Raw genomic sequence first — 25,758 nt, 5'->3', positions numbered from 1 at the left:
GAGTTATACCATCTCAGTTAGAAAATATGAGCCGATCATTATACATATCAACTTGTTACGTGAGAAAAATAGCCTGTTTTCTTGAGGGTGTGCAAAAAAGAGGCCATAAAAGAAAAAGGGTGGGCAGAGGATAGATACCAGTCGACAATTACTCATATTGGCTTCGCTGGTAAACACACCTAGGTGCAAAAAATCAAAAAAATTGTTCTACTTCTTTTTCAGTTTTGAAGTGGAAAAAAACTAGGAGATACATGAGGATAAAACCGCATACCTTAATAACCACGCTCAAAATTGACCAAGCGTGAAACTATATTCTGTATTTATATATTAATACATAGGAGTCAAAAGAATTTAACGGAATTGAGTTACATTTGAAAGTTAGGCTGTTTTGTCTGGAAATTGTCAAATGCTTTCACAACTGGAATTAGATTACAAGACTTGAGTCTATTTTTCACTTCTCAGTCTAAGCATTTCTGGGCATTTTGTTTTGACAAAAGTGCCTAATGGTATTCTAGAATCCGTCCTGAATCATTATTGCATAAAAGTATGTGAAAGTGAAACAAAGTTCTTGTTTAATTCTGGGACATAAATTATGATTTAGTTGAAAGATTTCTAGCCTACTTTTCCATTTCATAAGGTAACTACTTTTTGCCCTTCAAAAAAAACTAAGCATAACTCCTTCCTTAGCCATCACCCAACAAAGCGACTGTGAATTTGAGTAAAATCATTAAAACATGAATAGAAGCTCAATTAATATATGGCATGGTAAGATACTCTTAGTAGACTTTATTAACTCATTGTCCTGCTATTAGTTGTCAGTTCAAAGTCCTAATCCAAGTTCTGTATCACAGCCAACTCTCAGATTGTTGGCCCCGCGTCACCCTCGTGTTGCTTTATTATGTGAATCAAAACCCCGCACAATCAGGTTTTCAGGTGGAATAAGAAAACCCACAAATTCGGGTCTTCAATTTGAATACTGAAACTCACACAATCGGGTTTTCAACTCGACAATCAACATTGGAGACGCCTGATTTAGGTTCAAAGGTCACGAAACATTAAGAATGCGTCTTTTGCTTGCGACTTTAGCAAAAATTACTGAAAATGTGAACAAAAACAGTCGAATGTTCACAAAACTTTAAACCTCCGATAACTCCCTGTAAAACACGAAAATCGAAAAAATCTTTTTAATTCCGTTTTCTACGCTGGACGAGCTTTTTAATGATACCACTCACAATTCTCTACGATGAATATAACGATCGGCCAAAATTGACTGAACAAAAAAAACCAGTTGAGTATATAGTTCCTCCCTCCCCCCTAAAGTGGGGGTCGGAACAAAAATCGTGTGATCTCAGATGAGAAAATTGCCGAGCAAAACTGCAAGCTTTTGGACACGGTATAGTGTAAAGCTTCTGTCTCGGACGCATCACAGCTCAAGGAAAAAAGACTAATCTAAAATTTATGATTTGTGTATACAAAAGATAAATATGCCGCTTGAAGGTGAATACTGCAGAATAGCGAATGCTGGCTTATCATGGGCCAAATTAAGGTTATTATTTAGAATTATGACCTGGATCAATTCATCATTCAACAGAAGATACTCAAAATCAGTATTATTATTATTATTGTTATTATTATTTATGAATTCATGTCAAGATAGAGCATTGAGGAAGAACAAATGATAGATAACGCGGGAAGTTATAATAATTGATTGAGCAGGTTATTTACAAATTAACGCCATTTGTACATTTGGCAAAAATTGAAAAGTTGTAATAAGTAAAACTATAATTGAGTGATTTGAGACTGAATATAATACAGAATTTGTCTTCAGAAGATAAAGAAATATCATCAGGCACATCAGAAAAATAAACAAGAGATACAATGTTGATCGAAGTCCCAGTTTAAACCTCGACTTATGTGTAAATTTCAAGAAATCTTGCGTGTAAAAGCTATCTTTTTGTGTGTAAGTGTGTGTGTGTAAGTGTGTGTGTAAGTGTGTGTGTGTGTTTGTGTTTTTGTGTATAAGTGTGTGTGTAAGTGTGTGTGTGTGTGTGTTTGTGTGTGTGTGTGTGTGTGTGTGTGTGTGTGTGTGTGTGTGTTTGTGTTTTTGTGTATAAGTGTGTGTGTAAGTGTGTGTGTGTGTATATGTGTGTGTGTGTGTGTGTGTGTGTGTGTGTGTTTGTGTGTGTGTGTGTGTGTGTGTGTGTGTGTTTGTGCGTGTGTATGAGTGTGTGCGTTTTGTGTTTGTGTATTTTGTGTGTGTGTGTGTGTGTGTGTGTGTGTGTGTGTGGGGGGGGGGGGGGGTGAGGCTTAATTGTGGTTGGTAAATGTTGGCTGAAAAAAAACCTGGTCCAACACTTTAGGTAAAGTTAAGCATATGTCTCATATCCTCGTCCGCTCTAGGTAAGCATATATTAAGCATAATTTTTTAGTGCGTGGTTTTTTCTTAAGTCGAGATCTAAAGGGTAGATGAGAGTTATGAATTACATGTATAATATGCACACCACAGTAGTTAGTTATCGCTTATTATATTATGATATAAGGTTCAATTTGTTTGACATAGTTCGCAAAATTAATTTGACCTACAGTTGCCAAAGCAGCATTTTAAGAGACATTTACTTAAGGCAGGCATACTTATTCAATGATAATGGCACAAAACAGCAAACCGGACTATTGTTTCAATGTATAATTAAACTGGAAAATTAATGAAGTTGCGCCATTAATGCATGAATAGAAATTGGTTGTGTGGTTTGTGTCTGTGAGTGGCAAAAATGAATAATTATTAGGGCGGGTGGGGCGGGGGGGGGGGGGGGTAAGTCGTGCGATGGGGTCGGTTTGTTAGGACAACCATTGGTCTGATGTTCAGCGAGCGGATCTCATTGAGTTCGTTTTTTTTTTCGAGGGGGGTGGGGGGGGGGGGGGGTAATTAGGCTGAGCTATGCTAGGGACATTTACAATATAAATTGAGAGGACAGATTTTCTCCAAAATTCAGCTGTTTTGGTTTAACAGTCATTTCAGCATCTGGTTTTTTTCTCAATTGGGTATCTATTTGTTACTATAAAGATGAAAATGCGGAAGCTTAAGATGAAGTGTATTGTTAATCTGATGTTTTGTTCAACAACAACAAGCGACTAAATGTTGTTCTCACGTGACTAAACTCTGATGTGTTGTTTGATCATTCACTTCTCTTCAACTTCCTGTAACGTATGCCACTGTGCGATAGGCCTTCTAGGTGCATTGATCATGTCTGTCCAGTGACGTAATCCAGCACCCGAAGCCCCATACCCCACATCTATCCCCCCAATGGCATCGTTGGAACCCAATTTGTCGTAATCAAAGACTGTAATTTTCAGATCGGTCTTTGTGATCTGCTCGAAAGGGACCTCAAACAGGAAACTCTCGTTAAAATACGGATTCAAAGTTCGTTTTTTGATTGTCGTCTTCTTTTTCTTAAGTCGTTTCCCATTTTGCATCAGCTCAATTTTCACGAATGGATCCGACAACCCGCCCACGTCCATTTTCTTCAAGTTTTTGGCCTCTAGGATGTTAACAGTTAACTTGCCCGCTTTGGGAACGAATCGGAGGGAGAAACACAAATCTCCCAAATATTCCTTGTCATCATCCGGGGGCTGAAGCTCCTTAGTGTCCTCGATAGTACTTCCTAGATCGACAGAATTCAGGGGAATCTTAACATTGCCAATCATGTCGTGCTTTGAGAACCTGTCGAAGTCATAGACTGCCATCATAAGGGTCTGGCCTGCAATCTCGGCAAATGGAACCTTGAAAGTGAAGGTTTCGTTGAATATTGGGTTCAGGGTCTTCCTGTGGACTTTAGTTTCGTACTTTTTCTTCTTATCTGGCATCAGGAACACCTTGACATAGGGATCCGAGGTTCCACTCATATCCATTCCAACTAGATCCGATGCTGAGATTATTCCCACTGTTAGCTCCCCTTTCTGGAACTCGTAATCGATTGAGTAGCTGAGGCGACCTAGGAATTGTTTCTCTTCCGGCTTTTCCTCCTCTTCCTCTTCCTCCTCCTCCTCGCCTTCCCTTCCTTCCTCCACCTCCGCACTTTTGTCGTCTTTCCCCCCAACTTCACCCTTTCCAAGGAGTCCCTTCTTTTCGCCCTTCTTTCCTTTTTTGCCTTTTCGTTTGCAGATGAGCTTAGTACACACAAAGTACATGGCAACTAAGAGAACAACTCCAACTAAGCAGAATATTGCAACCACTGCAATTCCAGGCAGACCTGTCTCCTTCTCTGTGAATTTCACACCCTTCACGCTGACGTCCTCTAATCCAACAGCTGCATCTTTGGCTAGAACCTCGCCTTCTCCCAGAACTTTTGACGTCATCGACTCTTTTTTGCCACCTTTGCCATCGTCACTGGGACCCTCCGATTCTTTGCCGCCTTCAGAACCTTCCTCTGATTCCGTGTTCTCGCTTCCTTCGTCATCTTCAACAGTTCCGGGTGGTTCTTGTTCTCTTTCGTTTTCGGATCCCTGTTCCTCACTTCCACCTTCTTGTTCATCAACATCGGCAGCGGGCTCCTCTTTCTGTGGCTCAGATTCCGCTTCCTTCTTAGTTCTCCCCATTTCTTTAGGGTTATAACTCCTTATGGCCTTAAACAAAACTCCACAGAGTCAAATCCATTAAGAACAATAGGGAAAATTTATCCTCAGAAATAATTAGAATATTTGTTCACATTATTTGTTCGTTAAAATTGAAAAAAAAATGTAGTCAATTAGATTCTGATGCGACTGCAAAATATAATTTGAAACATTAATTGTATTTTGATTTCGAAAAAGCAGAAAACAATTAAACGATATAACTTTAAGATATTAGATCGTGAAACTTGGTTACTGAGTTAACTTCACGGTGCGAAAATTACAGAACCGTTTATTTACAATTAAATAAACTATCGTGTTTCCATAATAACTAGTGTTTTCATCAGTACAATCACTAGTTTGAACAAACTAATGATCATTTCTGTGCTGATTAAGTTTTGCGTAGCCTGATATCAATAAGTGTACCATTACATGTACGATTATGAAAGTGTAAAAAATAAATTAAAGATGCTCATATTCTACAAGGAGAAAGGAAGCAGCTCCAAAAAACTGATTTTTCTGGGAACATTTTTAAATAACACCGTTTTCTCCAAGTTTAGATTTACTTAATTTTAAAATTTAAGCGATAGATTTTTTGGAAAAATTGCATGGTTGTCATGAAACTTGAGCATGGCGGCCCTTTTTCGGCAAATACTAATATCAATTCTCAAAGAATTTTGATTGCTAGAATATTGAAATTTTATATGAATGAAATCGCATTTCACTGCTACAATGAATATTTTGCAAAAAGTATGTCCCAATTTCTACCAATGAGAGTAGAACTCAAATAAGAAGCAATCAGAAATCGGTAGCATAATCTTGCATACCAGTTTGGCAAAAATCGGATGTAACTCTTTTTGCAAGGTATAGCAATAAGTTTGCTTCTTACCTTGGATAGGGAGTGTATTTTAAAGAAAAAAAAATGAAAAGATACCCTCATAATCCTTTCAAGAAGAAACAAAAGTAAGACCAAAACGAGAGGTCAGCTCAATAGGGCCTCCTCATTTTTCATCTCTCTTTGTTCCAAAATTTTTTTTCTAAAAAATGGGGGAATATATATGCGAGGCTGGCTTTCTTTCTTCTGTCAAATTTTCGTTCTTTGGTAGATTTTTTACGCATCGTAAAGAAAAAAAGAAAAGCACCATTATGTAGCCCTCGGGATCTAGTTTTGATTTATAAAAGGGTGAACACTTTAAAACTTAAATTTTCGAAGGAAAAAAACATCACTCGGGGGGGGGGGGTGACAGATCGCGTTGAAGTTTATGATGAAAACAAACGGTTACAAGATTTGCATTGGCACACGTAATTGGTTATTTTAGAGCCTAAAGTCAAATATTCAAGAACTATTAGAAAAAATGTACAAAAAATAACAATTATTCTGTTCTATTCTCAACAATTCAATTAAAAAACTATTTTATCAGTCTCGCTGTTCTCTGCTGATTGAAAACTACTGAAGGAACCAATGTTTTTTTCTTATCGAACTGTTTTTGGCACATCGAAGACTTCATGAAATTTAGAAATCTCAGAATAACAAAAATCAACTTTGAATGTCAAACTAAAAGTAAAAAAAGATTTTCTCTTCTGAATTCTAAAACTGTTTTTGAAAACAATTGTTCTTCATTAATCAGATTTGACAAATTTAGTTGTTTTCAAAACCACAGAGACGTAAAACAATCGCTTTCATGGAAGGAACATCAAATCCACTAAAATAATTATTGACAACTAAAGATGAAAATATATTCTTAATTTGAAAGCTAGACAACCTATGGATTGCTTGGTTCAAAAACAAAAATTCAATTTTCGCATTTTTTAAAAAAAAATTAGAAGAGAAATTTTTTTGACATCTCTTTTTTTAAAATTGTTCTTTCAACTGATTATTTAGAGTTTATGTGCGCTTTTGTAAAATTGAAACCTAGAAAATTCATTGATTTGGGAACTCCTCGTATAAAAAATGAAAGATGAAAATTTTTTTTCAAAGTACTTTATAGAAAGAATACACCCTTGCGTAAAACTTACTGAGCACCTGTGTTCCTCAAAGCAACTAAATGAGAACATTTAAGGGCAGCCTTAAACGTTCTTCTAACTGTTAGTCACAAAAATGTATTAAGTCTAGCTGGTAACCTATTTGTGAGATTTAAAAGAAACTTATTGGGCCATCATGTTTGTTAATTGTCAAAAATGACAACATTTTTAGGGAAATATTCAAATAAAATTATGTCAAATTTTAGTGTAAATTTTGGCAATTAGCGATAAAAATGCCTCAAGATCCCCACACGTAGTTTGAAAAAAGCAACGATATAGATGAACGGTGACGAAACATGGGCAAAGATTAATTGCCAAAACGAAAGATAAAAAAAACGGGTGTTTAAACTTGTTTGCTAATGGTTGTGTATGAAAGTGCATGTGATTGTGCGGGTGTATGTATTGATTTGTTTGTGTTATGCAATCGTTATGTGTGTAAGAGAGAGAGAGAGAGAGAGAGAGAGAGAGAGAGAGAGAGAGATAGAAAGAGAGAGAGAGATTTAGCCTGAGAAAAGTAGTTTGTTTATAAGTTAAATACAAACAGAGGCAGAGTGAAGAAACTATCAGAAATCACAAAATCTTTTGAATAAATTTTTATTTGTTACATATTTGGCTTCAAATGGGTTCAAAATCAACATTACGTTTCATAAATCTCGCTGGAAACACATCTGGAGATTTTTAAAAAATATTTGTTTCATTGTGCTCATGAAACATTAAAAATTAACCAAAAGTACCAAATTACAATTACCGATACAATCGTCTCAAAAAGTGTATACTTTGCTTTTAGAAAAACAAAGAAGAGCTAAATTAACGATTTCGAGTAAAGATCAGTTGCCAAAAAAATTAAAAAATGTTCTCTTGATGTTGGGTTTTGAATTTTGTTGCAGTCTAAAATGTGTGTGCTTTAGGTGTTCGTAAGTTTTGTCTGGGCCTGTTTCTTTCAAAATGTACTACTCTGAGTTTTCTAGTGTGTTAAAGGGTTTTGTTTTTATCTGCCAAAAAAGGGTGGTATGCTTTTCGGCTCAAGAAGTTCAATTAATTTTCTCCAAAGCATATAATTTGCTTTCGGATACTCCCAACCGTATCTCTGACAGAAATTGATGGTCTTTTTTGTAACCCTGAGAGCAATGCTGGCACATACTGTGCTACACACAGTCTTGCACAAACCACCTTGTTTCAATATTGTGCGGTTATCTTCAGAAAAAACTATTCAACCAAATTTTTGAGTATTCTTAAAAAGCTGAGCATTTTTCTCCTTGCAGATTATTTTTTTTTGGTGATTACCAAATTCAACTCATTTTGTGTCCTTTAAAATAGTAATACAGCAACTGGCAAACTTTTTTCTTCCATTGCGTTGATTGATTTTTGGGTTTTTGTTTAAGGCACTTGATAGTTTGTTTTCAAATCTAGTGGCACCCTCACTCATCATTAACGTTGCTCTTCTGCTCACAAAATGTTGCTTTGTTCCCTAGATCTTCCTTCTGCCAAAAAAATTAGGTTTTACTTTTTATTGTAGATTTGTTGCAAGTTTGATGCTTAACGCTGAATGAAGTTGTTTCATCTGATTCATCACATCGTCGGTTTTTTAACAATTGTCAAAAATTTTAATGCAAGCACTGCTGAATATGTTAGGTATAGGCTACACGTTCAATCGATTTTTCCCATATTTTGAAGACACACTCCATATAAAACTAAATATATTGGAGAAATGTGTAATTGCATTGGTAAACATTTTGCGTCAAGGGATTGACAATTCTCAGCAATCGGCAGAAAAATTCAACATTTCGAATTTTCTTTTATTCTTTGCTATAATTTTGTTAAAGTGAAACAATTTGTTTCCAAAAAAACTTTCTAATTTCCTAAAAGTGACTTAAAAATCTCTTGGCACATGCGTCCGCAATTACATATTTCTTGCTGCTACTTTGCTCATAAATTGCTAGTATATGAAAATTTAATCCGAAGAACTCAAAGATGTTAATTTCATTTTTTTTAAAAAAACCGTCAATTGCATTATGCAACGCTCGAAACACGATGCAATGATTAGACCGTTGGATAATAAATTTGCTTACCTGTATTTAAAAGGAAATCAACGTCACATTAATGTTTAAAATATTTTTGTTTATTTGCTGCCGCTTTTGCATTAGTCACGATTCATTTTCCATTTCTGCGCTTTTGTACACGTTTGAACTCTTATCAGATAAAAGCTTGACTTATCGAAGAAAAAAGATTGAAATGTTTTCAATTTACACGGTTTCACAACTGAGATTAATTTAGTTTTGAAGTGTAGCGAAAGCAATCTTCATCTAAACTGTCAATTTAAAAATGTTTTAATGCGCACATAGCTCGATTATTGCGTACAAAACATGCTTTCAGTTATCCAAGCAGCACTTCACGTTTCTTTTAGAGAAGTGGCATGCAGCTTCATTCATGTCGGATAGTTGACCCCTATTGTCAAGACCAAAATTCGTATTTTTGTCCAGCAAATGTTCATTAAACAGTTTTGATTAAAACTTCAGCAAAAAGCAGAGGTGTATTGTTCCATCATAAAACTGAGTACGTTCAATTTTTGCTATGAAGATTATGATAATTCTGATTGAAACTAAAAGTGGGAAATCAGGAAGAGATATTATTGTATTTTGAAAGCAGAGCTCTCCATAGGGCAAAATATTAACTTAGCCGACAAACTGCCAGACAATATTTTTTAAATAGACTGCTGATAACATGAGTGGAATAAAACGCAGGCAAAAGAAATGCTGAGCAAAAACAACGACTTTTTGATTTCCAAGTTTAACCCCCTTTTCAAAAACGAACATTGCTTGTGAAGTTTCATTTGAGATGACTTTCAGTTAGAGTTCAAATTATCCTTTTGAAGTTCAAAAAAGTGCAGAGGTTAATTTTTTAATTTTTGATTTTTAAAAACTCAACTGCTAAGATCATCATAGACAACCTTGATCAATTGTCGCCCGAAGAGAAGCGGATTGCGCCCAAAATTCATAATAGCTCGCCCAAGAAGTGGGGAGATCTATTTCAGTCAAAAAAAGAATGATCGATAATCTTGCAGAATGATTGTTTAAAATTTGGGGTCTTTCCCATTATAGCCCCCCCCGCTTAGTGGTCAGATAACGTATAGCCCCCCCCCCTCCAATCATGGTAAATATACCATAATGGGGGGGCTATATTTTCATGGGGGGGGGGGGCTATAATGGGAAAGACCCAAAAATTGGACCCGAATTAATTTGTCACTCAATGAGTGCAAACGTTATTTATGAATTGATTCTACTCAACTCACCCTATGAAGTGTGAGGTAAACAAATTGTTTCAGTCAATCAAAATTGAGACGAAAGCATTTGATTAAACAAGGACGCTCGGTAATGTGCGTTCGCACATTAAGTTCCGTCCCCGCTCATCTACATTTTCACTTAATTGTCTACCAAATAAGGAAGAGACAAAAATTAACACGGCAACATGTCGTTCAACAAACTAAAAAATATTAAAACAATCTACCTTAGAGGGCCTATGAGACTACCAGAAAAGACGGCGATAAAAATCAAATAGTTTCAAATATTAATTACAACCAAAACTCGTTGTGCATTTTTTGAAAATCATTAATAACCAAATCAAAAAGGCATCAGATAAAATTTATACTAGCAAAGTTAACCTGAAATTTATTAGAACAAAATTTGGGACTTATCCTCAATGCGACTTGCTAACAAGTCGACAAGAAATGAGCAAAAGGGCAAAATTTAATAAAACATTGATTTTTTGGAAAGAAAAATATTCGAACTGATAAAAAAACTTTATGCATCAAATGATATCATTGAGAGATTCTTTTATACCTTCATAGAGAGCGATTTAGACTTTTCACTATCCACGATATGTCATAAGACTGCAAAAAGAACGACGAATACAGGCAAAAAGGGAAAAATTGCACAAAAACGATGTCCCAACCAATTAACATTAAGATGTTCATTAAAAACATTGAAAATCTTCGATTGCGTTTTATTAAAGTGAAAAAAATTGTGAATCAAATGACGCCCATTTTTGAAATACTGTGAAAAGAAAACAAAAACCTACAAAAAAGGAGCGAATATACAAATATCACGAATACTTTATGAAAACTGGTTGTACCAAGCAAAAAGACCAATTGAGGAAAATAAAACTGTTAAGAAGAGCAAATTGTATTTCAATAGATGAATGACGTGACCTGTCAATAGAGAGGCTAAGCTACAAATAAACAAGTTAGCAGAAATAAGATTGGCAATTCACAAAAATCTATTGTTTTTTTTTTTTAAAAAAAACAAATATTATCAAAATTCATAGACAACAAAAAGATTCGACTAAAAAAGTAGACAGTTTGTCTTGCAATTAACTGGAAAACTATTTGCGCCTGATATTAGTGAGACTAAATCGTAGGACTACAAAATAACATTAAGTAGAAGCTGAACTAAAAAATTTCAAACACAACTTTACAAAACCACATTGTTCAAACCATTAAGTTTATACAAAAAATTATTCAGGAGAACTTAAACTCTTCCTTTGCATCTCTTTTGATCATCATAAAGTCTTTTTGTAAAACGACTGTCACAAATTGACAGCAAAAAGAACCACAAAAATGAAAACTATCTAAACTTTTCAAAATTCTTCTGAAACAAATTGTCTAAGCCCTGAAGACATCAGTCAAAACGTTTAAACAGCAGAGATTTTATTGTTTGTTTCAACAAAACATATAAAAAGCTTTAAATAATGTGAATTTACGAAAATTTTACGACATTGTAAAATACAAAAATAAACCCAAATCTGAACAAAAAGGGATAAGTTGAAGAATACTATTACTCTCCTTTTTAAGAATTTAAATTGAAAGTCAATAAAACCAATAGCTATTTACCGATATCAGCTATTAAGTTCAATTATCTATCTATAGTTGCCACTGAGATCTTTCATCACCAAATATTTGGCATACGACAACAAAACTTAACAACAAACAGATGGTAAATATAAAAAAAACTCAACCAAATTCTGCAAGAGAATGGTATCGCAGCCCTTAAAACCATATGGAATGAGACCAAAAAAGTTTTCAATTGCAAATTAAGTAAAAGTTTTTTCACTAAGACTGTTATCTATTGTGACAATTTACCCAAGAAACAAAAAGAACAGCAAAAATGGGCAATTATGCACAAAAATCATTATGCACAAAAATCATAAAAACTCGTAGTACCAAAAGCAAGAAAACCTTCCGTAAAAACAATCAGCAACAAAATCAGAATTTATTCTATAGGGAAGAAAGTTTGACCTGTATTTATTGAGAGTACTCAAAAATTGACTAAAATAATATAAGAAATTGACAAGTTCAAAAAAATCAGTGAAATTTCCTAAAGACAAATACATTCCTCAAAGCCATTAAAACCCTATGCTTCTCTGAAAACAGGTTCTGTCTACATTCAGCCTCATAATTACTTAAGTGGCAGCTGTCATTAATGGAGCCGTGAATGAAAATTTTGTCAATAATTAACATTAAAAGAACAAAAGCAAAACTTTTTGAAAAAAGGCAGCACTAAAATAAAAATTGAAAGTTTCTGATACTTGATAATATCGAATCTATCCCCGATTTTGCGGCACGCTCAAAACCGGCACAATTATTTCAAATGTTTGCAAATTAGGCCAATTGTTGAGTGATATTCTTCATTTATTAAAAAAAACAACGATGCATTTTGTATAATTATCGAGTTAAATATGCAAAAAACGGCAAAGTTTTAATTCCAGAAGACTTTTATAGGACACTTGAACTCAGCTAGCGCTCTTTTGGAGGTTAGGGAGTCTATGTTAAGTTTATAGTTCACTACGTCAGGCTAACTTTAACAAAGTGAACCAAAAAAGCATATGTTGTGCCAATTTTTGATGAAAAAAGTTCGACTTTTGAAAATTTTATGGAAAAGATTTAGCCAATAATACTTCGTAAAACCAATTCAGCAACGCTCTTCTATCTCTAATGGTAATAATAACACTCCGCCGTTAAAAATTTAAACTTATTTTAAATTATATTACCGAAATTGTGCCAAATTTTAGCAAAATTTACTGAAAATGTGAACAAAAACAGTTGAATTTTCACTTTAATACTCGAAAACTTTAATACTCGATAATTCCCCGTAAAAAACGAAAATCGAAAAAATATTTTTAATTCCATATTCTAGGATGTACGTGCTTTTCAATGATACCACTCACAATTCTGTACGATGAATATATCGATCGGCCAAAATTGACTGAACAAAAAAAAAACCCAGTTGAGTATATAGTTCCTCCCTCCCCACTAAAGTGGGGGTCGGAACAATTATAGAACAGGGAGGGGGCCAAACCCAATTAGATAACTGTTGATTTAAGTTGCATCCATGTCAGCAACGAATCAACTAAATTTACCTATCATGTTATAACTTAAATAAATCACTGACAATCTAAAATTACATTACACACAAAAAATAGCCAGCCGAGCAACCGATGTCACAGAAAGAGATCCCTTTAGATGTCACAGAAAGTTGATTCCTTTAAACAGACAAAAAATAAAACAATAAGCCAAAGAAACTGTTACAAAATCAAAGAATTCGCGACTGATTTTGTTATTCGCAATTACAGAGAAGTCCAGAAGATGAAATGAAATCAAAACTATCAATGTGGTCGAAAGTGCACAACTTTCAACAATCTGTTTAAAAATTTATTAAGAAGACTGTTTCCGCAGAAATGCTAAAACTTAATTCCACAAATTGAGAAGCTCTAAAAACAAATTTAGAATCTTTTCCGTTTGTGCCCTCCAGATGCATGTGCCATATTTTTACATAACGTTTTTTATGTATAATGACACGTGCTCTGTAACTGGTGGGAGCTTAAGGTACTGAGGGGGCACAAATAGAAAAGATCCCAACTTTATTATCAATTGGTGAATGGTAGATAATTTTGAGCACTTGATCAATTAATTAGAAGCTTAGCTAACAGGAAAGATAGGTCTAAGTGTCTAAAAATGGCTGAAGCTATCTGCAATTTCTAGTCGAAAAACTGTTCAAAGTTAGATCGCTATTAAATAAAAGGAGGACATGCGAAAACACTCGAATTTGAGCCAATTGTTTTTTCAGAATTGTAACTTTTTTTTGCTTTCAGTTAAAAATGTCTGATCAACAGTTTTTTAGTGTGAAAATCAAAAAATAACAAAAGAAGATTAGTCTTGAGCGAATCATGACCAACGAATATAATTCTATAGTTCTCAAAACTTAGGTTCAGGTTGTTTGATATACCTTTCCGGGCTTTAGAATGATGATAACATTTTTATTATTTTGAAGTTAATTTCAAGGAAAATAAAAAGTAATAATTTGAAACTGAAGTACACGGTCCTTTGTTTATTCTTCAATTTTTTGGTGAAAAGCTTTAATTTGTTTTTCCATTTATTTGATAAAATCAATGGAAAACAATTTCAGGAAAAGAAACTTAAGAACAACATAAATTGGAAAAACGAGAGAGTCGGAGAGTTATATTAAAATTACAATTTTTTTCTAAATTCTATAACTTTGTTTGGAAAACTAATTTTTAGTCTTGTTACAGTATAATTCAGAACTGTCTTTAAACAAAATGCAACTCTATGGTCTAACGCATTTCAAAAAGAAAGCTATTGCATTACGTGTTTGTAACAGTTATTACAAGACAGCAGGTGCATTATTTAGTTAAGAGCAAAAATTATTCTTGTTGGTCTCGTTATGATCAGCGACAAATCCAAAAATCCCTATTTGGCAAACATTGTTCCTTACACCCTTTGTTTGTGTGGATATGGTATCAGTCATGGAGCAACTAAATAACCTCAGTTCCTAACTGATCATCTTCGAATGCCAATTCACATCTGTGTTGACTAGTTTTTGCAGAAATAAGTAAAAACTAATGAATCCAGTCTGATAATTTTTCCAATAAGAGAAACGTAAATGTCAAAATTAGTAAAAAAAAAAGAGCGTGGCACTTTTGATTTTTTAAAACAAATATTGTTTTATTAAGAGCTTAGTTTTTCTTACTTTACTGTATATACTTATATTTATATATATATATATATATATATATATATATATATATATATATATATATATATATATATATATATATATATATGTTTTATAGCATAACTTGTAAATATTACTGGGTACTGTATTCCCGGAGGTTGGTGGCATAGCAAATTAGCGCTGAATCAGTCTAAAAAGACATTTTTTGTTCTTGTTGATAGCCAGTACTCTGTTCATATTCCAATTCACACTGCTTAGTGTTGCTTTTTGAGCAATATTTTTTGCATCAAATAATGTGTTCAGCTTAACTCCCGCAAATAAAGCTAGCCTTATCTGCAACTCGAGCTTCCGCTTGGTATCTGTTGTAATTATCAGTTATTGTCTACGAAATTGTGAAATTATGCTGCTCGGAATTTACTTCTGCGCATGAGTAATTTGTAAAAATTCCAGGATAAACTCAGCCTGTGTGAACTCAATGACATCAATTTTATCATAATTATGATGAATTTCGCATAAAGAAACCAAATATACGCTTGATTTTCAATGTTTCAGAACTTAATTCTGTTTTTAATATTGATATATGCTGGTTCAGCTGTGAGATACTCTGAGACTTAAGTGAGAGATACCGGTAGGTTGATTGCAGGTCAAATCAGCCTGAATTAGTCTAGAGAAATTCTGTTTTTTTTTCTGAATGACCAGAACTCTGTTGATGTCCCAATTTACACTGGCCAGTCTTAAGAGTCACTGGCCAGTCTTTTACAGTAAAATTTACTGCATGAAAAATAATATGTTCAACTCAAATACCGCAAACAGGGTTTGATTTATATGCGATTTGAACTACCCTGTGTGTACTTGTATCATTTAATTTGCGTAGCAAGTTGTAACCACTATGCTGAATGGGTTTTCTGGTATTTGCCTACAAACTAGCTTAAGTATAAAGAGTGTGTATATACTAATTACACGATAAAAGATACAAAACCTGACATTATTTTGCTCAGACTTAATTTTGGGGTATGAGTAAACTCTATGACCTCAATATAACCATAATGAAAAAAACTGCACAAAAACAAATTAAAAATATTCTGAAGGTGCAATGTTTTAGAACGGAGTTATCTTTTTACTGTTAAAAAGTACTGATTGAGCGTTGAAATGCTCTGAGACTCAAGTCCGGGTCGTTATTTTAATTCATTCTTCAATTGCTTTCTTTTTCCTTTAATTGCTCATGCTCTCGTTGAAACGATTTTCAAAAAAAAACTGAATAACAATTTATCCAAAATTTCATTTGCAAGGTCCTATGACAGTTTAACAAAAAATTATGATTTTCCACAGACAAAAATTTTTTCTAATTTGTGTTGTGTAAATGCGTAGCTTGAGTTATCATACAAGCGAACGAGATGAAAATCTATGAAAATACGGTAGGAAAAAATGATTGAAAGTGTTTCTGTCAGTTTTTTTGAGAAGATCACTATTTTAACTAAAAATTCGAACTCGAAAATCATACTGATGCTTTATAATTGGAGACAATTTCATAGGTTTGTCTATTTTTACATTGAGAGGACACAATTTTGTTTTTAAACTCGCGGGGGCAAATTTAGCACGAAAAACTTAAAACTTCAGTGGGCTGCTTGTTTCAGATTTTGTTTAACTCTCTGTTTTGTAGATGAATTATTTCGGAAAAAGCACAGCAACTTTGGCGTTTAATAATTTTTCTGGAAAACCTTGAAGAAAATCAGATGAAGAAAACTACTTGGAAAAATTTTTTTAAATCAACACAAATAAATTGAAAAGTAAAACTTTATACGTTTTAACAAACGGAAATCATAACTGATTAAATACAATTTTTACATAAATGATATATTGGCTATCAAACGCTTGGATCAATTGAGGAAATGTAGCAATAAAATCAGGTTTCTGATTGTTTTCAGCTTTGAAAACATTTTTTGAAATGTAAATTTTTGTTTTTCTCAGAAGCAAAAGGCTGACATTTTTTAACGTTAGCAGCACCTCTATTTCAAAATCATAGCAAGGGGTAAAAAATTATAAAATTTTGATTCTCGTGCTATTCGTTTTGAAAAAAATCAAAAAATGTTGGCAAATTACCTCAAAAAGATTTCTCAAAAACTGCTGAGACTATTATATTTTATTGCACAGGCAACACAAACAGCGAATATTAAAAACCCTTTAGGATGAATACTAAATGCAAAATTAATTTCTCACGATGCAAACAAAAAAGTGCAAACTAATTCGAACATTTTTAAATCAAAGCAAATTTCGTGCCTTGAGGCAAAAAAATAAACAAGTATGAACAAACTAAAACTTACCAAAATTTGTACTATAACTTTTTGTATTTGGTTATGTGAAACATCACAAAAGTCTTTTTGATTCATAATATTGACTCAGTTTGTAAAATAATTTAACCTTCTGGTTATAAAAGTAAAATGCTGGTTCACAAAAAATGTTGTGTAGCGATCTTTAATTCTTTGTGACCCTCCACAAGCTGATAACTATCCACAGACGTTTGATTCAGAGTTTTGATTTGACTTTTATCAAAATTTATCCGAATTACCCGAGTCGAGAATGGATGGTTATCTTGCAGGAATTTGGCAGATTCTTGCAGATTCTTACAAGCCTTTGCATTGCTTTGCAGCAATTTGTGCCAGGCTCCTACAAGATAACCATATTTTTGCCAGATAAATTCAGGATAACACTTTCTCTGCCAGAATACTGCATTATAACGTTTTAGTGTCTGATTTTTACAAGATAATCTTACAGATTAACAGATAATAATAAGTTTTCTTTCAGGTTACAATATTATGAAAATTTATCTGGATAAAGTTTTGAAACGTGTTTTTGTGGCAGTTTTGTTATGAAATCATTTTTGCGCAAATAATGAGTTAACTGCAGCATCAACTTTAATTGAGCTTGAACTGTCCCCTCGCAATAATCAAATAAACTATTTTTTCATATTTGGAAATAAATAATGCAAGAAGGAAAAAACGTTGAAAAGTAATTATTTGTGTTTCATGAGACACAATAAGTATGTCATGTACTCTACGTGCAAAATAAAGACATAAGAATTTGGCAATGTAACTTGGTGCAAAATAAAATCAGGCAAGTCTTTATCAGGCACTGTTTAATATTGTTTCTAATTTTTTTCATGCTTTTTTATCGGATAGAAAGGTCAACTGTATTGGAGATAGTTTTCTAAGAATCTAATTTGAAAACATTATATGTTATCAACAAACTGAAATTCAGCTCAACTGGAGCAAATTCTTTCCAGTGTATCAGAGTCTTGAAAGATAATCATTTTTCCGCCAGAGTCTTGCAAGATAGCGATTCTTCTGGCAGATTCTGCCAGATAATCTTCTTTGGTAGATTCTGCAAGATAAACTGTTTTCAGACAAGATCCTGCAAGATTAATGTTTTTCGGCCAGATTTTGGAACAACCATTTGGTTTCGACTAGGGTAAGCAGTTGTAATAAAATTGCTGACTTTGAATAAAACTTGATGAAAATCAAACAAAAATAGCGAAACAAATGTCTGTTGATAATTATCAGATATTTAGAGTTGCCAAACCTCAATAATTGCAATCAAATCTGTCGTACAGTTTTGAACCAACAAATTGCTTTTATAACCAGTTGGTTAAACCTTAAAGAGCAAAAGTCAAAGAGCAGAACAGTTGGTAAATGCAATTTGCTGCGTAAATCGAAATCTAACCAAAGTTTTGATTTAAAAAGCCTCAGCAGACTAAAACTGAATTGAGCAATGAAATTTCAAGACATACAAACACCATCGAGGACATGCGAAAACAGTTAAATAAAAAAACGAAATCGCCCAAGAATAGAAACAATTAATCGATAAACAAGCTCAAACGATCTCAGAAAAAAACCATGTTATTGAAAAACAAAAGCAGCAGATAGAATTGAAAGATAATGCAAACGCGTACCAGTGTTGAACGATTGATCAATTCCAATCGAAAGTCGGATATTTACGGGACCAGAACAGTTCGCTATTGGAAAACTTAATGGGTCACAATATTCAAAATTGCACTACTTTTTTGAGCCGTCGGAACCAAAGTTTTTTCCAAAATTTATTAACAGAAACACTAACCATCTTATAATTTCAGACAGCACATACAAAAAATATGACAATCTGATATTTCCTATGACACTGGGATTCAATCTTATCCTTCTGCCACAATTATTGATTTGCCACAAACAGTCGAACAGTATTCGTCAGGAGCAAAATGCCAATCACTCATTTTTCTTGCGGGTCATAATGGTATTGATAAAGGTGTTTCGGGGGTGGCCGCAGCATCCCAATTGTGTGAAGCTGTTACAAAAGCAATTGAAAATTTGAAACTTCATCGAGTTCTACTTATAAAATTCCACAAGTTTAAAATGGTCATTATGGGCGTGAATCGAGTAGTATTGAAATTGAGGAGTTCAATAAGCAACTGGGAAATATTGCTTTGGAGCTAAATGGGACATTTAAATGGACTAAAGTAGAGGTTTTGGAATGCAAAATTACAACATCAGAAAAATGTAATGATGATGTTCAGTTAAATTTGGCTGGAGTACAAAAAATGTCAAGAGTATTCGGAACTATTATCAACAGCATAATATTATTGTGTCACAAAACAACAGTGCACTGCGACAAATTCAACGTTTTTAATCGGTTCTTTGGTTTTATGACAAAATGTTTTTTCGTCAGCAAAAAATGACCATTTGCAAACTAATAGTTTTTGCTTTTTTACTTAGCAGTTCAAATGAAAAAATTATATATTCGGTTATGTCACACAACCAAAAACATGATTACTATCACGTGAAAATTAGGTTCCGCTTTTTTCGTTTTTTAAAAATTTGCGAAAAAAATTTTACACTTCATGCGCTTGCTCCTAGGTGGTGATATTCATCTAAATCCGGGTCCCTTTTCTCCTATTCGAGAATTGGACATGCTGATAGACATAGTTACAAAGAATTGCAAAAATCTAAACATTTGCCTCTTCAATGCACGGAGTTTAAATAACAAATTTGACTTTTTCACTGAAATTTTAACAAATTTAACTCAAAACGCAATACTGATCCTGACTGAAACTTCGATCCTGACTGTTGCCATTTCTGGACTTACTTTGTCAAACACTGAAAAACCAACACGAGTCACCAGCCAAGGCGTAACACTAATCGATCATGGGTTTTCCAGCAAACACCAAATTCAAGAGGTTCAGATTTTTCCCTATCAGTTGAAATGGATCACTTGATTGTTTTGTACACTGCCAATTTTCTTGTTGAACCTAAAAACAGGAAACAAAATTTTATCACTAGAAAGAAAAGAAAGTTCAAAGCAAAAAAATTTAGTCTTGATCAATCAAATCAGGACTGGAGTAACTTATATCATTGTGAAGATGGGAATAGCATGTACAATGTTTTCATAAACGTCTTCTGTACTACTCTAGAGTTTCACGCCCCACTTCAACCAGTTTTCAACCCAAAAAAACTGCTGAAAAACCTTGGCTAACAAAAGAACTGAGAGAAGAAATCACGAAAAAACATAGACTTTTTAACATCTGGAAAAAGAACCCATCGGAGAAAGCGCATACAATTTTCAAATATCAGAAAAATTTGGTTAATAGGCTTTTAAAAACAGCCCGAAACGAGTTTTGCAAACTCTTTTTCAATGAACTATCAACAATTAAAGAACAATGGAGTTTCATCAAAAAAAGAATTGGCAAAGAAAAGGAGTGTCTCCTTAATAAGAAACTAGTTGATGTCGAAAGAGAAGTAGAAAAAGAGCTTGATATTTCAAATTGTCTCAATAGAAGTTAGGTTTACAAAATATAGGTTTATACAATGGACAATATGTGAGCGCTCCAAATATTTCTCGCATAGAATTTAGGGAAAAGTTTTGCTTCGAAACAGTCACACTAAAGGAGCTCTATGACGCAATTGATTTACTCGACAACAATAGGTCTCCAGGTTTAGGCGTTTTTAATGCTTGGGCAACCAAGTCAGCAAAGTTTGCAAAAGGAACCCATTTACAGTTTTTTTACACATGCATTAGTCAAAATACTTTCTAAGAAAATTTGAAATTGCTTTTATTAGTCCGGTCTAGAAAAAAAGGGGATGTAAAAAATTGTGAGAACTATAGGCCTATCTCAATTACTCCAATATTTGTGAAACTCTTTGAGAGTATACTTCTCAATCAGGTTAACGAATTTATACAAAAAGAAAAAAAATTTGAACGGTACACAGATTGGATTTCAAAAACATAAGTCTTCTACAGATGCAGTTTTACGTTTATTCGAAGCAAAACAAGAAAACTATGTTTACTTAAAAGTTTTAGTTGTTGTTTTTATTGATCTAGCTAAATCATTTAACTCAATATCGCACGGAATTTTTCTCAAAAAGATTGAAGCTTACGGTTTTTCAGAAAAGGCTGTTGATTTATTTGCTTCATTTCTTAAAAACAGACAGCAGTTTGTTAAGATAAAAGATGTTTACTCAAAATGGTTGGAAACAAATTATGGTGTTCATCAGGGAACGGTTTTAGGGCCACTAGTTTTTCTTCTCTACATTAACGACTTTCGAGAAAAGGTACGAGAAAACTTCGACATAATTCAATTTGCTGATGACACAAGTTTCCATTATAGATGAAACAATGTCAGCGGACTGGAAAAACATGTTTCTGAAATACTGGTGAAGACAGATAATTATCTAAAGCAAAACAATTAACCATGAATACCGAGAAAACTGAACTTCTTTGCGTCTCGAAAGATAATAAAAATTTTGATCCAATAGTTTTTCGGGGACAAGAAATTAAGCCTCAAAGTCACTACAGATACTTGGGTAGAATGATTGATTCTAAATTAAACTTTTATGTACAACTCAACAAAGTTCTATCAAATATGGCCGCAGCGATTAGATCCATATACCTTATACGTTATCAGTTTCCCCTAAAAGCGCAATTGATGCTAATCAAATCCCTAGTCCTTTCTCATTTAACTTTCAGTGCTCTATTTTTTATTTTTTTTCAGAAATTGAGGTTCTCTGCAATGCAGCGAATTAATCGACAAGTCAGTTGGGGAATTAAAGTTTGCTATAAGAGCAAAAAATTTGAGAGATCTAGAGATCTCTCAGTAAAATCTGATATTTTACCTGCAGAACTTTTAAAAAGCCAGATGAGTGTTTCAAAACTTAGGAATGATATTTCATTATTCAAATCAGAGGGCACTGAGAGTTTTTTTCTAATTGGCAATGTCTTAGTAAGAAAAAACAACAGAACTGAACAGCTAATTCTCCTAAGGTCGAGCAGTCAATCATTACAAAAAAGGAGCATCCAAAAAGAGAATAAACTTCCGCGTGAAGTCCTGACTATCAGATCACGCTCACAGTTTAAACGCAAGTTAAAACAGCATCTGCTCCAACAATTCAAACTTGTACCGTTGGAAAGGAACGTTGGTGGCTTCAAAAGTTTTTTTACCTTCAAAAAAAGGAAACAATGATTTTGATTTTTAACGTGCACATTTTGTATATATCATTTTAAACTTGTAACATTTAACCCCTGGGTTATGTTTTCAATTTACTTGTTTAAAATAATAAATATTTACAATAATTTCTTGTGAACAAAATTTCAAATCGAAATTAGAGGTTCCGTGTTCTGCTAAGCAATTGAAAAACGTTTTCTGCAGGTTAATTTTACTGGAAGAAATTTAGTTTTACTGAAAGAAATTTAGTTTTAAGAAATTGTTTTTTTTTGTGTCAGGTTTTTTGTTCACCTTTTCTTACCTTGTGAGCGTGAATGATTGTGAAGTTGACCAATTCAACAACACCAATTCCTTTCTCAGGAATACGCAATAGAGAACCAGAGAAAAAGAGGGAGCTTTATTGCTTCCGGTGTCGGTCTGGATAGAGTTGAATCTACAGGCGAGGATATATCGGTGTTGGCAAATGGTAACTGATATTGGGGGAGGGGATGGTGAATTATTTCAGCAACACTCGTAAAATTCCCTCCAAACCCAAAACTCCTGCCGCTCTACTTCCAAATAACAACTTAAGAGATGGTAGAGATAGCTTGGACGGGTTTTTAATTTTGGTCTGGATTAATGAAAGCAGTGGAGGCCGCGCTGGCCAGAGAAAGAGAGAGACCAGGGGGGGGGGGGGTTGTCTCTTGGGGCCACACAAGTATGAAGGGGCTAAATTTAAGTATGAATTAGATTACATCCACTGAGCCAGAAAACAAACAGTGACAAATTTAGATTGAGACAACACCAGTGGCCGGCCAGCGCACTATTTTTAACATAATAACTTAAAGAAGTCCAAAACAGGAGGTGTCTGGAGAGAGAAAGGGAAAAGGGATATAGTAACAGAAGCTGTTTTTAATATATTAACACAAATCTATCCCACTTTTTCCACTTGGTGGCCTATTTTTTAGCCTTTTGTTGAGCAGCTCCCTTTATACGCACTGATAGCTAGCTAACTAACTTTTCCTAAACAAAAAGGCAAACAAAACACAACTGGGTTGAAAAAAGCTGATTGATTTAACTCTAAAGCCCTCTTTTCCCCCTTCTATTTCTGGTCACTTTAATTTGTGTGCCACAGAATTGCTCCCATATTTTCACCTTCACCAGTTGTAAACAAAATGTTTGTGGCTCAAGTTGGTGCTATTTTGGGTGCACGAAATAGAGGAAGCAAAAACTGGATGTAAGCATAAACAAACCGCCTTCGCGGGTTGCGTCTCTAAAATTCACACTGGATTCTGATCAAAAATAAAAAGCAGGAACAAGTGGAAAGTAGAACCAAAATTGTTTAGAAGGAAAAAGGAATATAGGCTAGTGTTAAAAGAAAAAAGCACTTAAAAGTAAAAAGTGGGGAAACAGAGCTAAAAAGTGACAAAAAATTAAGATATAGCGCTTAGCTACAGATGTTTACTTAAGCTGGGTTAGTGTGATCCGGGGAGCGGGGGTGGGAAGGGTTATTGGGCTAAGTTGACTACAACTAAAGTTTACCTTTTATGCTGAGCAAGGTAATACGCCAGGCAAGTTAGCAAGTCAGAAGCCAAGAAAACGAATAAGTTGACGTATGTTGTTGTTTTTCCCAAACAAATCGTAATATAATGTGTTGTTTGGATGGGAAGAACCAAATAGATAGCTGAGCTGGATGGATAGAAATAAGAAGTGTAAGTGTTATTAGGGTAAGTGGCACAAGGGGGGGGGGGGGTTGAGGTAATATTGGACTAGAGCTGTGTAAATTAAGATTGTAAAGGGGTTGTTAGTAAGTTAGATAGAAACGCGTCAATTGTGAGAAGGAAAAGAAAGACTAGCGTCTAGTTATATATATATTTTTCAATCCTCCCTTGCTCTTATATTCCTATCTTCTAACTCAATTGCGATAGCTGACTTTTCTGATCAATCTAATATGAAATATATTAAGAATGAGAGAAAGAATACGAGAGATAAAACAACACTATATAGCCAGCTAGCCACTTTTTTCCTAATGCACTTACGTATTCAAAACACACCGCCGGCTAAAACCGCCAGTCTTTTCCCGATTTTTTCACTCTCTCTTTCTCTTTATTTTTCGTGTTTTCTCTCTATCTATTCCTCTCTAAGAGAGCGTCTTGGCTAATTTCGTCATGAAGTAAGCCGGACGTGTAATACGCAGTGATGACGCGAATACTATTATAATACACAAAGTGGTTTAAAAGATACACAAAATGTCCGCTCCTCTTATTGTGGTGTATTTTTCCCTTTCCTTATTGTCTTGGCTGTTTTGAGCCAAAAATCAGTGGGAAATTTGGAAGATACCGAAGCGTGTGACGTTCGTCCTCTCCGATACGCAAAAAATTCTCACTGAACAAATTTTCCAATATTCCACACTGAACAGGGAAGGAGAAATGGAAGAAACTAAAGGGGGGGGGGGGGCTGGTATTGCGCGTGGAGATGGAGAAAGGTACATAATGAGGAAAGAGAGAGAAATGTGGGAATAAGGAAAATAGTGGAAACAGTGCACTGATGTTGGAAAAGCACAGGTGTGTTCAATCAGTGCCGTAATCAGTATATATATACCTGAGTGAAATTTAAGTGTTTGGCGTTCAGTTCCGAAGCGGAGGTATCAACGCACACAAACAAAATACACACACACGTGAAAACAATGTTTGCCAATATTTTGATTTTTTCAGCATTCTTCGTACGTGAGGGGGGGGGGGGGGTGAGTTTGTGTTGATTGTGATATTTCGATACTGAATTATTAGAACAAAATAAGTGAGCAACTGTACATAATAATAATACAAGTGTGCATGATAGAGGTAGGGAATAGAACGTTGTAACTGGCGCTTCTTTTTCTACTTTATTATTTGTATTTTTCTATTATTTTTGTTTTTTTTTTGTCTTAACGTGATTTGCTTTAGAATAGATTTGGATTTTATTTCTCCCCTTCTTTTGATGAATAAGCAACATTTAGCAATAAAAGAAGAGAATAGAATGTGCGCGTGGTAATTTTGGCTCTTTTTCTAATCTCGCTTTCATTTTTTGTTCATTTTTCACTTCATCATGCTCTAGTTGTCCAATTTATTGTGTTGTTATTGTTGTTTGGTTTTCTTTTCAGTTTTTGTTCACCTATCCGAGCCTGACACCACTACTACAAAAAACCAGCTAAAATTAGTTCTATGATAGAAAAGCCTGAAGAAAACGTGAATGAAATCATAAAGCTAACATGAACAAACACCATTGACCATGGCATGAACAAACCGAATCTAAAAAGAGAATTTATTCCCTGCTGTTCAAACTAAAACCCAATCCAAGAGGAAATGAAATTCAAACCGACTCCAAAATAGCTTTTCACACTGTTTTGATTTGTTCACGTCCTTTTTATAAGCCAAAATCGGAAATCACTAGCAGGACTTTATGCAGATAAAAATGAAATTCCATAAAAATGACAATTATATGCCAATTTAGTAAAACTGATGGACCAAAAATACGTTTATTCCACACTCAAGTCTAAAAGCCTAAAATATGCCATAACAAAGATCATTAGCAAACTCAATATTAATGAAAGTTGTCAAGTAAAGAGAACAAGGAGGCTCGCTTATGTGCGTTGGCATAAAATGTTTC

The 25,758-nt window shown here is 34.1% G+C and overlaps 1 protein-coding gene across 1 annotated transcript; it reads right to left on the bottom strand.

Annotated features, from left to right (window-relative positions):
* Nucleotides 1-1,445: 1,445 nt before the first annotated feature.
* LOC142354332 (synaptotagmin-1-like) lies at nucleotides 1,446-23,972 on the bottom strand. Its single transcript, XM_075406604.1, has 2 exons — nucleotides 23,656-23,972; nucleotides 1,446-4,620 (listed from the first exon to the last, which is right to left on the bottom strand). The coding sequence occupies exon 2, from the start codon at nucleotides 4,591-4,593 to the stop codon at nucleotides 3,178-3,180; it is 1,416 nt and encodes a 471-aa protein (XP_075262719.1). The 5' UTR covers nucleotides 4,594-4,620; nucleotides 23,656-23,972; the 3' UTR covers nucleotides 1,446-3,177.
* Nucleotides 23,973-25,758: the final 1,786 nt, after the last annotated feature.

Source organism: Convolutriloba macropyga, chromosome 15 (genome assembly GCF_964194025.1).
Source record: "Convolutriloba macropyga chromosome 15, txConMacr16.3, whole genome shotgun sequence".
Lineage (NCBI taxonomy): Eukaryota > Metazoa > Xenacoelomorpha > Acoela > Convolutidae > Convolutriloba > Convolutriloba macropyga.
Note: the sequence above shows the minus strand (reverse complement) of the source record. Positions and strands in the feature narration are given on the sequence as shown.

Coding starts and splice junctions, on each gene's coding strand:
- LOC142354332 (XM_075406604.1), bottom strand. CDS start 4,593: ATGGGGAGAACTAAGAAGGAAGCGGAATCTGAGCCACAGAAAGAGGAG.